This window comes from Macadamia integrifolia, chromosome 7 (genome assembly GCF_013358625.1).
Source record: "Macadamia integrifolia cultivar HAES 741 chromosome 7, SCU_Mint_v3, whole genome shotgun sequence".
NCBI classification, from domain to species: Eukaryota; Viridiplantae; Streptophyta; class Magnoliopsida; order Proteales; family Proteaceae; genus Macadamia; species Macadamia integrifolia.
Genome location: NC_056563.1, coordinates 11519548 through 11533194, shown reverse-complemented (window position 1 = coordinate 11533194; position 13647 = coordinate 11519548). Strand labels below are relative to the sequence as shown.

The window sequence follows — 13647 nt, the reverse complement described above, 5'->3', positions numbered from 1 at the left end:
ATTACAATGAGAATTTTTTGGTATCTGAGAGAGATGTAAAAAAGAGTAGTTGTAATCCTATTTTCCATTGATATTAAAACAAGTCTCATCTCATTGTGAACATAGAAATTTTTTTCCGAGCCACATAAATCTTTGCATTATGTGATTTGTTTGTTTGTGATTTACATTCTTTTCTACATCTTTTTAGGTTTCATTTCTACCTTTATACCCTACACATTTATATTGGCACATCTCACTTTCTAAATTTATAGTGATTAACTAAATAGTAGATTTAATGAGATTTAAAAACAGAAAAATACCAACATAATTAATGAGGACAAAAAAATTGTAAAAAGATATTTGGCTGCTACCCGGGTTGCAACCCCTATTGGTAACCAAAGAAATGAAATAATTCACTTCTCCTTAAAGTTCACAAATACCCTCTTAGAGATTACAATATTTTCCAAAATACCCTTTTAGAGTCTATTTATTGGGCTGCTGTAGGAGTTATTGTGACTTGACTGCAACTCAAGCAATGGCTAAATTTTGTTCAAAAGATAGAATATACTACCCTAAGTATTTTGGACCTAAAATTAAGAAATAATACTTGGTAAAATAGATTTTCCTTTTCCTCTTTCACTTCCAATTTCTAGTAGAATCAAACTCTTGATTTATAATCTACTAGTTCTTTGACTGGATCTGCTTTCATAACCATTGATTCTTGTGATCTTGTTTCAAAAAGAAAGCCAGCTGTTTCTTAGCCATTTAGGTTTCTTGTTCAACCTTTTGAAGTTGCACGCCACGAACAGCTCAAAACGTCATTGAGGATGTCATTTGCCTTAGAGACTCACATTCTGTATACACTTTGACAAAGTCTTTGAATATCTAGAACTTAATTAAATAAATAAATATTATACCATTTGGTGTTCATAAGGGATAAAGCCATTAATCCAAATCTTACTTCCATGACGTAACTTGAGAGAATATCATTTAAAAAAAGAAAAAAACACTTGAGAGAATATAAAGCAACGTATCTTATTTACATATTTATACGTGAAAGCTCTGTTACCTAATCATAACATCCAGTTTAATTATAACTATTATCTAAATATAGAGAGTCTCACTTTCAGATAATGACTTCTTTTATAGGTATATTTGGAAGACATGTAAATTCTTTGATTGCTTTTTGTCAAATTCTAAAAATCTAATGATTTTTTTTTTTTTAAAGTTTTTATGGGTAAACTTCTTCTCTTATTCTTAAAAATTCTTTAAGTTGACTTGTAAACAAGTTTGACTCTTTATTTAATTTTCATTTTTAATTCTGTATAAAAAAGAAAATTCAAAATTATTTAAAAGTAGGATAATGTTCCCCTCAATCGCCCAGTGAGGTTCATAGTATTGTTCAGTGGTCCAGAAATCACGTCCTCTCCTCTTACATCCTTGATTCGAGTTAGGAAAGAGTAGTGATTCCTTGTACCATCTTATGGCATTGCAATTGTAAAAATGCAACCCTAAAATGATGCAGAAGACAATCGAAAAAAAATAACAACTAATGCACACAGGTTTACAAAATTCAGCAAGATTGCCTACATCCTCGATGACATGAGATCCTGCTTCACTATCAATGTAGAATAGGGTTACAGCGCTCGTCTTCATACTTCTTAGTATTTCTTACATTACAGAAAAAGAAACCCTTGCTACATATATATAACGAAAAACCTTAATCCGAAAAGTATATAACTGCACTCTAATAAAAAATTCGAGTTGGGGCCGAGCCTCCTGCCCCCCTTACAACCCCCATGGCCCGTTAACCGGTTAGTAGGGTCGCCGTCTTTCCTGTTGAGGCGCCTGCATAGATATTCCCTGGATTAAACTGTGACGGAATACAAGACATTGTACATCGACATGTAATATCCATCACTTACGTTAGTGTAAGGAAAGGACCTAACCCATAACTATACGAAGGAAAAGCCACAACATTTTTCATATATATATATATATATTTTTTTTTTTTTAACCTGAAGCACAATCTACCAATACCAGTACATCCAAAGTGACTTCGCAATCCAATTGAGCAATTGAGAGGGCCTATCGACGAGAGAGATTAAATATAGTGTTTTTTTCCACCAAAAACGAAGAGGGCTACAAATTCTTAGGTGAATATTATTAATCACTATCTTATCTTCAAATTTTGAATTGTCTTTCAACTTTTGAATTTGAATTGAATAAGATACGACAGCTGTAATGGTAGCTGGAGGTTGAACTTTATTTTGTAACGCTAGATGTTTCCAAATTTTGAAGATCATGATAGTGATTAATACAAATTACAGACAACTGACATGGTAACTCACTCTCCCAAATTCTCTTAACATTGGTTGTTATAAACCCAACTGAGTAATGCCTCAATGGCTCTTAATTTGAATTCGGTTTAAGTACAGTATAGAAAAAAAGAAGAGAAAGCAAAGAACTAAATGTTACCACGTAGTGTTTTTCCCTTTCACATAAGAACTAATGCGAACAGCTAGGAGACTATTTAATTTTTATTAGATAGAAGATATTTGAACTCAGTCATAAATAAAGAAGATGATATAGGGGAAAGACTTGCTATTTTTGGATGCATTATTCTGTGTTCATTTTGACGGAGCCCTTTTTTGTTCTTATGTGATTCGTATGTTTAGTATCCATTGTTTAAGAGTATAGTAGAATTTAACTAGGCATAGTCAACTTTTTTTTTTTTCCTTGCTAGAAGATCATGTATATTAAATTAAAAATAAAAAAACGAAAAAATGTACAAACACAACATCTGCCACCGAGAAGGCAAACAGAGCTACAAATAAAAGAAGGAAGGCCTTAGACCCTCTATCCCACCTTCGGCATTGCCATCAGTAGGAAAAGGAACCAAGACACCTCTAACTACACTATCATCATCTATGTAAATCAAAATCGAGGACGATGCATAGCATCCATTTCCAATCAATAGACCCCCAAGCTGGCCAATTTATTATTGGATCCACAATTTCAAATCTAACTGCAGACTTGGCATAGTCAACTCATAACTATGTAGATGTGAGATGTCAACCAAATGAGGTAACTTGAGAGAGGACGAAAGAACGTATCTTATTTCCATATTCATACGTGAAAGGTCAGTGCCTAATCATAATCTATAACTATCTCATTGTATCATCGAGATTGGTTTGAATGACATTTTTATAGGTATATTTGAAAAACGTAAACTTTTTTGGATGGTTCTTTGTCTTGTTCCTAAAAGTTTTCTTAAGTCAAGAGTGAAAGATGATTTTCAAAATTATTTGTAAATAAATTACTATTATATTGTTTTTAAGAACTATTTTTGTCTTGTTTTGCAAATTTTTTTTAGATGCATATGTGAAATGTTATATGAAAGGAGCAAGAAATAAATAAATAAATAAGGTTACAAATGTTTTTACCACTCAAGGAATGTCAATTTGAAAATTGAAATCCAACATTTAAAAAATTAAAAAACTGAATCTTACTGAGGCAAAATCATTCGGTGTGAACTAAACCGTGCCAAAATTACCTATTCCCAAACCGAACCAGGTGTATACATGTATAATTATAATTTATGTACCTTAGTGTATTATATGGGAAGACTACCTGCTTGTGTTCCCCACACCTAGACATATGAGGAAGTGAGGGCCGGGACAGGGGTATCTTTTCACGGCCCACTCCCACTTCCCCAAAGGAGTGGGGAAGGCATGCCGGTAACATTATTTCACCCATGTTATATATATATCACATATATAATATATGACATACATATTGACACTGTATTGATACCGAATAAGGAACCATTCATAAAACCTAATAAATGCAGACAAGTTAGCGAAACATGCCTCTGCTACTTATACTTCATCAATCTAGGATGGTGCATGGTCCTAACTTTATAGTCTCTGATCTAGATTGGGACTGTCTCCAAAGACCAAGGTTCTGGTTTTTGTAATTTTCTTCTTTTGCTTTGATCTTTTACTCTGTTGATATCCATGCCGAAGGTGGAGTAAGAACTTGAAGAGTTCTTTTATATTCTCACATTTTTTTTTAATTTATTTATTAATATACACTTGCTGATCTTTAGCAAAAAATAAAAGTGAATAAAAATTGTGCTGAAAACTGAACTGATTTGATAGTATTGAAATTGAATTTGAGTTCCTAGTACAATACAGTTTAGTTTCTCCTTTTTGTCTCCTACACTGAATGGAAATCGTATTAAATTCCCAAAATGTTACCAATTGACACACTTATGGGAGAGGGTTTCTCATTTTGTCAGTGTAAGAAAGAATGTGCATGCTACACCAATTATTCTCCCTTATGATTCTTTCTCTCCATCATTCTCTATTTTTTGAAACTCTTCCAACTTTCTTTTGAAGCCGGATTTCCGTCCCTTATTGTTTTCTCTATGTCTCATTATTCTCTCTCCGTTATTCTCCCTTAATGGTCTATGTCCTAAATTTAGAACGTCAGTGTTTTGAAAGAAGTGTGATCGAGGAAAGGTCTCGGCTCTTCTACTGTGCAATTGAGGCAGCAGCTTAGATTTAACGACTTAGAACGTCTCAACATAAAATCCAATACATGGGAACTTACCTTAAGATGCTCGAGGGCGTTAGATCTGAGTCGCCACCTCTATTATGCAGTAGAGGAGCCCTGCCCAGAACACATTCTCTGTTTCACAAATAACTGATGCAGTGAACATGCCTAAATGTATCTCTTATTAGGGCACATGTTTTATTTGGAGAATTGATAAGAGGCTATCAAGAAATGCACGCAAAGGGCTTATAACAGTAATTGCAAGGGACATTGGAGATGGAATGCATATGCGATCTAAAAATTTGGACAGGTTGGTGTGCATTTGGTTGGCTGGTTTCATTTCAACAGTCGAGTTTTTTGGGCTTGGGACTTGTTCTGCTGTTTATTAATTGTGTCAAGAGCTCTATCTTAGCCTTTTTAGTCTGTATATATTTGTTCTTGGCTTGCACTATGAATTGTCTATTTAAGAAATTAGTAGGGTTAAGTCAGGTTCGTTCAGGTTCCGAGTTTTAGCTGGGTTTCTACTAATCGGGTTGATCAAGTAGTAATTGGGCCTTAATCGAACCTTAAATGGGCCTTAAATGGACATTAATTGTCTTTGATTTTACAGAATTTAATATATTTGTAGTTTAAAAAACACTTTACAATTAATTAAATTCAATATATCAATATAAACCTTATCCTAAAAAAATATATATCAAAATATACTATATAAATGATCGTGCTAGTAAGTTGGGCCAAGTTGAGCTTATAAATGTGTTGAATCAGTCGAACTTACACCATGCATCATTAACTGTCTATTTATAAATGTGTCGGGCTTGATCAGGCCTAGAATTGACCCCTCTAGATGCTTACCTCAATAGCTGATAAGCTAGCCTCCAGGGTTCGTTTGTCACCTGATCCTTGCTGGTCCAATCCTATTAGGGGCCATGGGTCAACTAGCGGGAGAGCATTTCCAAGAGAGAGAGAGATCATAAATAAATAAATAAATAAAAAATTGTATATATTTAACAACTATAAAGAAAAAGGGAAATTTAGGCATTAAAAAAGGAGAATGTAAACAAACAAAATGTCATACATTTAATACCTATTAAAAAAAAAAAGTATAAAATTTAATATAGACTACAGTATTGAGGAGGAGTGGGTGATGTTCTTCGTATACTGGTAGCTAAAGTTTGGCTAGTTACTAGTATTAGATGGAGCTTCGGGATCCTCTTCAAGAAACCATCTTCAATGGTCGTATCATCTGGTTATCTTCATGGTCTAAAATCTGCATATGTGTGAAACAAAAGAGTTCAGTAAAGAGGTGATGACTGTGGATCAGGTTCTCAGAATCATTTTCGCACGGTCTGATTCACACAGATGGAATCCATTACAGGGTTTTTTCTTTATGAATCAATCCCGTATGAAAATGATCCTCATACGAGGACCTGATCTGCGCCAGAGATGATTAGTTACCAAAATAATGATTAGAAAAGCTTACATGACAATGGTATACATATCCAGGTGCACCTGTAGCATTAAATGGATACGTTGCATTCGTCTCCACCATATTAAATTTGACTATCGCAGTAGTTTGATATCCAGGCACTATCTTTACTACATTCTTCCATGTCTTCTCATAATCTGGTATACTTAGGACTTGCCCAGTTGCATAATCTGTCACATTGCATGCAATTGCATCATTCTTTCTTGTCATGCAGTCAGTGAACGTAGTGAGATTTACAATCTCTTGAACCTTGATTGCCTGAAAGGTTGCCAAGTGAATGTGCAATGGGTGATTATCTGGGGTAAGGTTGATCACCTTCCACACCTCTGTTGTACCGACTTTCGGAGTCTCCGTCGCCGGATCTTTGAAGCTCTTCCCATTAATATATAAATGGGTTGGGTCCCCGGTAGCACTATCATACTCATACAACACAATATACCTCTTCTTCACCGCACCTTCTTTCGTCGCTACCGGATAATTAACGAGGCTCGCCGGAATCTTAGAGTTATCTGGTGCCCTATTGCCCGGTGCAATTATGAACTTCATGACATTTCCGGTGAGATTGTCCACCGGATCTCCTGTTGGGTAGGGGTAAGGTGCACTATTGGTTAAGATAGACTTATTAGTTTTAGAATATGAGAAGTCAATTACTACATCAGCAGACTCAGATGGGGCTAAGAGGATACTCTTTGTGTGGACTGGGGAGTTGAGGTAGGAAGCATCAGATCCTACTTGGGTGAATGGGAGGCCATTGGATAATGAGAAGTTAAAGAATCTTGCATTGCAGGCATTGATGATTCTAAAACGATACTTCCTTCTTTGGACCTTAAGATATGGCCAAGCCTTACCATTAACTATAATGGCATCACCAAAGTATTCTGGTTGCCATTGTGGGTGAATGGAAGGGTTATCACCAGTTGAGTTAATGTAAATGGAACCATTTTTTAAAAAGCTTCGGTCTATCACCATAAGGTGACGATCAAATTCTGGTCCAGATGGGAGTTTCAAAGGTTTTTCTAGCTTAGGATCACGGATGACATATGGGCCAATCAGACCTGCTAGGAGATTGACACGTGTTAAACCAAGTGCATGATCATGGTACCATAGGTTACCGGCATGTTGGACGTTTGGGTAAGTGTAGGTTGATTGGGTCCAGGCGGATCCGGTTTCTTGAAAACCAGCGGTGAACCAAGCCAATGGGTTGCCGTCGTCTTGTGGTGGGTGGAGGCCACCGTGGAGATGGGCAACTGTTGGTACCCCACCATGTTTAGGGATGGCATTTGTAACGGTGGGATCCCATGAGAGGAAATGGTGTTGAGGAAGGTGATTTTCCCATGTCACTGATATATGTACCCCTTTCAAGGCCTCAATCAGTGGTCCAGGAACAGTGGCCACCTTCGACGATATACCATATGCGAAAACTGTCGTTGCAGGTAAGTCACGGTGGAATTTCTGCATGAACATGGAAAAATGTACTAGTAAATGATAGATCATTGAAGAATGCAATAGGTTAACTATTTACAATTTTTTAAAAAATTACACGTTTTAACTTTTTACATGAGATCCCAACATTCATAGAGTATCATACCATAAGCCAATGATGTATTAATTTTCCTAACTCGTAGTCTGGATACTCCTTGGGTAGAAGAATCCCATGTCACGAGGATAGCTCTTCTTCCCATGTGGGGAGCTGATCTAGGCTCTAAAAAATTGCTTGATTTGAAATAAAGCTGGATCACTTGTCGTGCCTTATGGGCAAGAAGCTGTTTCTGTTTGGCATGATTCTTAGAATACAATTCACAGCAATCCAATAAGATTAGTTTAGAGGCTGCTTTTGCTTGAGAGCATTCTTATAATCCAATTTATGGCAATTCAGTAAGATTAATTTAGAAGCTGATTTTGCTTGAGAGAATTCTTATAATCTAATTTATGTTAATCCAATAAGATTAGTTTAGAGGCTGCTTTTGCTTGAAAGCATTCGGATAATCCAATTTAAGGCAGCCTAATATGATTAGTTGTCTAAAACATTTACCACTTAAAGGGCGCCACAATCTTTAGAATCAAGGAGCAGTGCTTCTTACTTATGATACTAAAATATTTCAAAAATAATAATAATAATAATCGACAATAAAAGATTTCAAAAAAAAATAATCTCACTATGTCTACCCATTGGCTTCTACATGTTACAAAAGCTAAAGTAAATATGCAAGCAACCTTTTGTTTATATGGGTACGTTATAAAAAGGGGGTAGGGGAAAGATAACAATCAAGAGATTCGAATTCAAGATCTCCTAGTGAGCTAGAACTTGAAAGCATTCGGATTAATGGTGCCTGCCTCCTCTGCTAAGGGTCCTGTCCCTTGGTTAGCAGGTCTGCACCGTTAATCCTAATCAGTCTAGGTTGGCTACCTTAGGCTTGTGTATTTTTTCCATGAAATATAACATATTATTAATTTATGAAAGAACCTACGTAACTAACTTGAAACAGAGGAAATTGGTGGGTAGGTGGTCGATGTGATGGGTCCAAATTTCCAAAGTTCAAATATACTAAATAATGCTAGAAGTTTTTAACCATCTTCTCCTCATCGTACGATTTTTCATGAGATCTTACTGTTCATGGTTATTAAATTTTAAATCATTAATTCATTAATAATAGTAAAATTAGGAGAGAGAATTTATGTACCCATTTCTTCTTGAACATGCCTATGGTGAGATTTCCGGGTGCTGCTTTCCCTCGTCGAATTGAATAACCAAAGAGCTTCGGAATATGTGGGAGCTCATCAACATACATTTTCAGAGAAGCAGCCACTTGCTGAAGGGTTGCATCGGTTACCGGAGGTGGCGCAGCCTTTGATGTCGTTCCACTACAAACCCTTATACTTAACAATATAAGGATTGGTAGTAACAATCTGATAGCCTCCATTCTTGCAGTATTGATTTCTCAGTAAGCACTATCCGAGGCACTTCTGTTAGAGAAGGTAGTGGTAGTAGGAGAGGAGGCAATGCGTGTGACAAGCACAAGATTGAAGATGAATTAGGCAACATAGACACCCAATATATATAACAAGTTAAGAATGCTTTATGGCCATCTTCCCTACCACGTTTTCTCCTAGGGTTTTTCTGGAGCATAGTAACCATGATTTTGACTTGTAATTGTATAATCGTATGTGCCAATCAACTTTCTTTGGCTGACGGCAACAATGTGAGTAGTATTTAGAATAATTAAGCTAAGGTAGGGAGGGTGAACTAGGGTAGACATTAGTATTAGAGCAAGGTAAGGAGGAGAGATGCCATCAGCAGCCCGAACTTGATGGTAGCCACCCCACCTCATCTCACACTGTCCGTGGGTGTGGGGTCCCCATAGGGATGGTTTGAGATGGGATGGGATGGGCCCCACATCCATGGATGGTGTGAGATGAAGTGGGGTGAGGTGGTTTTCCGCAAGGGAGAGGAACCTGATTTTCGCCGGTCAGCCACTTGAGTTCTCAACAACGTAACCTTTTTTTTGTTTTTTTGATAGGTAGACGTTAACTAACCTGAGGAACCTTTTCTTTAATCAAGTTTTAAAAAACTTGAAATTGGGGTACAGGATCGGACTCCATTGATTCTGATTTAACATTGACTCAGTAAGCAAAGAATCATGTTCTAATTTTCTAACATTTTGCAAGTATAACTGCACCAGATAAGGGCTTCGTCTAGACTTCCGTTGTAAGCATTACAAAGCTTTATCATATCGGATCAGGGTAAGCAATCAATATTCAAACATGAAGGCAATTAATTTAGAATGGGGAAGATCCTCTTTAGAGATTACAAAGTTATCAATTCAAGTCATATTTGTATATATTTTAATGGCATTGTAAAGGAGAATAGGTCATAAGAAAGATTGGGTCAAATGGTAGAATATGGGTGGTAAGTTAGTTGATTACACCAATGAAGAAAGGTTTAAGTAATTTTATTTCACTTCACTCGTATTTTATATCATGACTTATCACACCTTATCATGCATAGTGTTGATTTTTTTAGTCCAAAAGACATCTACAATAATATATCCTACCATCTAGTACTAAGACTATTTTGTTTTGCCATTATTTTGAAATTTGTGGGTGAATTTTTGTATTAAATGATATTTAACAAATGAATTAAAAATAAATAAATTTTGTCATAGGTGGTCTTTGAAATTGTGTCTATACATTGTAGAAAAGTACATCTAAATATAAGTATGGATAAGTATATCTTCTACAAGCATCTAGAGGGATCTACACGTGGAGAGGTATCACATAACATAAGGACAAGTATATTCTGGAAAAGTTGAATGGTTCTCATTCAATCCCGACATGATTTGATCCATACGGTTGTAGGGTGAGTATGAACCCGCGGGATTAATCAAGCCAAAGGCTTGGATACCAGTCGTTAGCACCCCCAAAATATATATATATATATATATATATAGACCTACACACTAGGTATGTGGGTAACTCTAAAAATATTTGCTCGTTCACCCCTAGAGTGTGTATACCATAAAATGACTCATCTCACATGTGTCTTGGACGTGTGTATCAGTTATGATTTCAAACAATAAGTTGGTGATCGAAGAAATCCCATCTACTCTGTGAAGACAAAATAATGCTGCCATACAGATAAGTTCATTCTCTCAGTTTAATATTATCTATATTGAATTATAACTTGGAAATAATTCTAAAATGTGTTTGTGCAAAGGATGCTTATCTTTAGATTAGATTGGTCACCTTCCACACCTTGGTCCTATTTGCTTTCATGGTTTCCATCACTGGATCCAAGAAGATTTTCCATTAATATATAGATGAGTTGGGTTCCTGTTAGCACTATCATACTTATACAAGACAGTATAGAAGTTGATAAAATTAATAGTACAATGTGAGCTCTCTGCTTCATGTCCTCCATGATTACTTTCATCGAATTGAATGGCAAATAACTCATTGTTATAGCAAAGTTAATCTCATTGCTGACTTCTTTGCAAATTCGGCCACAAAATTAGAAGCAACATTCGACTCTATTTCTTGGCAAAAGAAGATCTTTAAGTAAATGCCTAGGGTAGAGCAAGATTTCAATTTGTTCAGCCCTGTTGGTTTAGATTTTAGTGCTTTCTGGTCTTTTCCCTATCGATGGCATTGTCGAAGGTGGGGATTAGACTAGTGAGGCAATTATTATATATCTAATTTGTTTCATATTCTTTTGGTATTCTATTTTATTATTATTATTTTTTTTAGTATAAACGAATTTTAGCAAAAAAATAAAAAATCCTCAACAAAGATCAAAGATAAAGAAAACAAGTTAATTCATTATCAATTGATAAGCATTGGTTCAAGAAAAACTGTGCATTTATACACTAGAGGAGGCAGAACTCTGAATGAGGTATATGCTCAAATATTGTGGTCATTGAAGTGAATTAAGATAGCTCTTTTGTGAGAGGTGGTAGTGCAATATATTATGTCATTGTTTGTTTTGGGTTGGACCCTTTTTTCAAAATCAAGAGTAATGTTCAATGATATTCAATGGAAGTGTCTCCCATTAGTGTTTGTATATATATATATTTTTTTCTTTCGTACTTTTATTACAAATGATCTTTTAGCGAAAAAAAATTATTAATAATTTTCTACAATTGAATTAGGTGGGTCACGACTAGATTTATGATGATGAATTGAATTGGCCATTCTACCAACCCTATAAATAATTGAACAATGGCTAACATGCCCATTTAACCACAGACAACATGAATCTATTTCATACCAAGAGCCAAAGGTGGGAGTTACTAATCTCTTTCTTCCTGTGTTCTTGCATCTAGCGGATGCCTAGATGTTAATCATGTACTCTATTTTATCTTTTTCTCTTTTAATACAATTTTCTGACCATTTAAAAGAAAATTTCTATTTCAAACCAAGAACAGTGTGGTGCCTAAGAAATTTAAGTTGGAGTCAAGTTGGATTCGTTAAACAATGGAATTTTAAAAATATTTATTGGTAAGCAGCTGCACCACATGGTGCCTTCCCTTGCAATGATTATAATTTATGTGACTATCGACTTTGGCTAGGTTTAGCACAAGTAATCAACATAGAAAACAAAGAAAAGAATTACTTTTTGGATTAAGTAGAAAGTCTCCATAACTACCTTCTACTATTTCCTTCTCTTTCTTCTCCAGCCATCATCTGCTAGGGGTCTAAGCTGATTATGAATAGGTCGAAATAATGTAATGTGTTCAAAGACAAAATTGGGACTCCTTCCCCCACCCCCCTTTTTTTTTTTAATTTTTATTTTACCTAACCACAACAACTATTAAGGATTAAACAAGATTGATTAGGGAAGTGGAAAGGCTTCAAAGGTGTGTCTATGAACCCTAGCCTCTTCTTTCAGTGTATTTATGGACTCTTAGGTCATGTCCATTTTGCCTATGAAACCAAACCCCTCTTGTTTCCTTGATATGAAGACTTTGAAGCCTCAAAATGTATGATATTGGGCTATTTATTGATGCATTGACAAACAAATATCATTGGTTAGTTCCCTTCATTACCTACAGCTTATTTTTCAGCAAATCGAAATTAAAGTGCTTGATCGACAGTCCCTGCCCTGCTCCTATGATAGTAGCTCCCTGTACACGAAGGCTTTGTGTATGATTTCGGGATGATACATGTCCTTTGTTTTCATAAAATGCCCTTCTATACAGCCGTTAAGAAAGATTAGAAAGATATTTTGAAAAAAAAAAAAAAAGAACATGTGTTGCCATGAAACCCCACATGAAGAGTTGTGGGAAATTAATCTGAACTCGTTGATTGTTGTGAACTTATTTCAAAAGAAAGCCAGCTGGTCCTAGCTATTTTGTTTAAGTTTTTAGTTCAACCACTTGGGATTGCACAACACGAATGATGATTTCAATTGTGGTAGAGATATTCTGTCTTGAATTTATTAAACTAACTTTTTGGATATCTAAAAGTTAATTATTTTTATGGAGATTTTCTTATTGACACCTTTTAAGGTGTCACATAATTTATAATCTTATATCTTCATCATTTCTTAACAAAATATAATATATTATATATTTTTAATGAGAATAATTCTTGCCATTTCACATGTGTATTTAAAAATTATATAAGACAACGACTACTTTTGATAATGACAAAATAGTAAATCACTTTCAAACTGTTTGAAAATATTTTTTATCCTGGACTTAAATAACTGTTAGGAACATGAAAAGAGATTGGATGAAATAAAGTTGTTTGGAATATAGAAGCAGATGGATCTCCAAGTCCAAACTGGTTTTCTGATCATTAGAACATTGGTTGTTGGGAGATTCAACAATCAAAATTGTCAAGCTCTAAATAAACCAATAAAAGTGTCATTTAGAAAATCCTATTTTTATTTTTATTGAACCTTTTGCTCTTCAAATGACAATGCCATCAATCCAGATTTTGTTTTTCTTATAGGTTGTGTGGGTTTTTGACTTTGAAACAATTATGAAATGTTTAGCCCTTTTTTTTTTTGGGTTTTGTAATTACTCATATATACATTTATATAGATATATATATATATATATATATTTATGATTAAACAAAAAAATGGGATAAAAGAAAAGAATAAAAATCAAACATAC

General features: G+C 35.0%; 1 protein-coding gene across 1 annotated transcript; it reads right to left on the bottom strand.

The window, feature by feature from the left end:
* Nucleotides 1-5594: 5594 nt before the first annotated feature.
* LOC122085192 (multicopper oxidase LPR1 homolog 1-like) lies at nt 5595-9031 on the bottom strand. Its single transcript, XM_042653655.1, has 3 exons — nt 8710-9031; nt 6023-7480; nt 5595-5809 (listed from the first exon to the last, which is right to left on the bottom strand). Exons 1-3 carry the CDS (start codon nt 8947-8949, stop codon nt 5756-5758), a joined length of 1752 nt encoding a protein of 583 aa, XP_042509589.1. The 5' UTR covers nt 8950-9031; the 3' UTR covers nt 5595-5755.
* Between the last annotated feature and the right edge of the window lie 4616 nt (nt 9032-13647).

What these genes read in the sequence shown, in the direction of transcription:
- LOC122085192 (XM_042653655.1), bottom strand. Translation starts at nt 8,949, where the DNA reads ATGGAGGCTATCAGATTGTTACTACCAATCCTTATATTGTTAAGTATA. An exon ending in GCATGTTCAAGAAGAAATGG is followed by an intron (nt 7,481 to 8,709) that starts GTACATAAATTC and finishes ATGTTCATGCAG; the next exon opens with AAATTCCACCGTGACTTACC. An exon ending in GATATGTATACCATTGTCAT is followed by an intron (nt 5,810 to 6,022) that starts GTAAGCTTTTCT and finishes ACACATATGCAG; the next exon opens with ATTTTAGACCATGAAGATAA.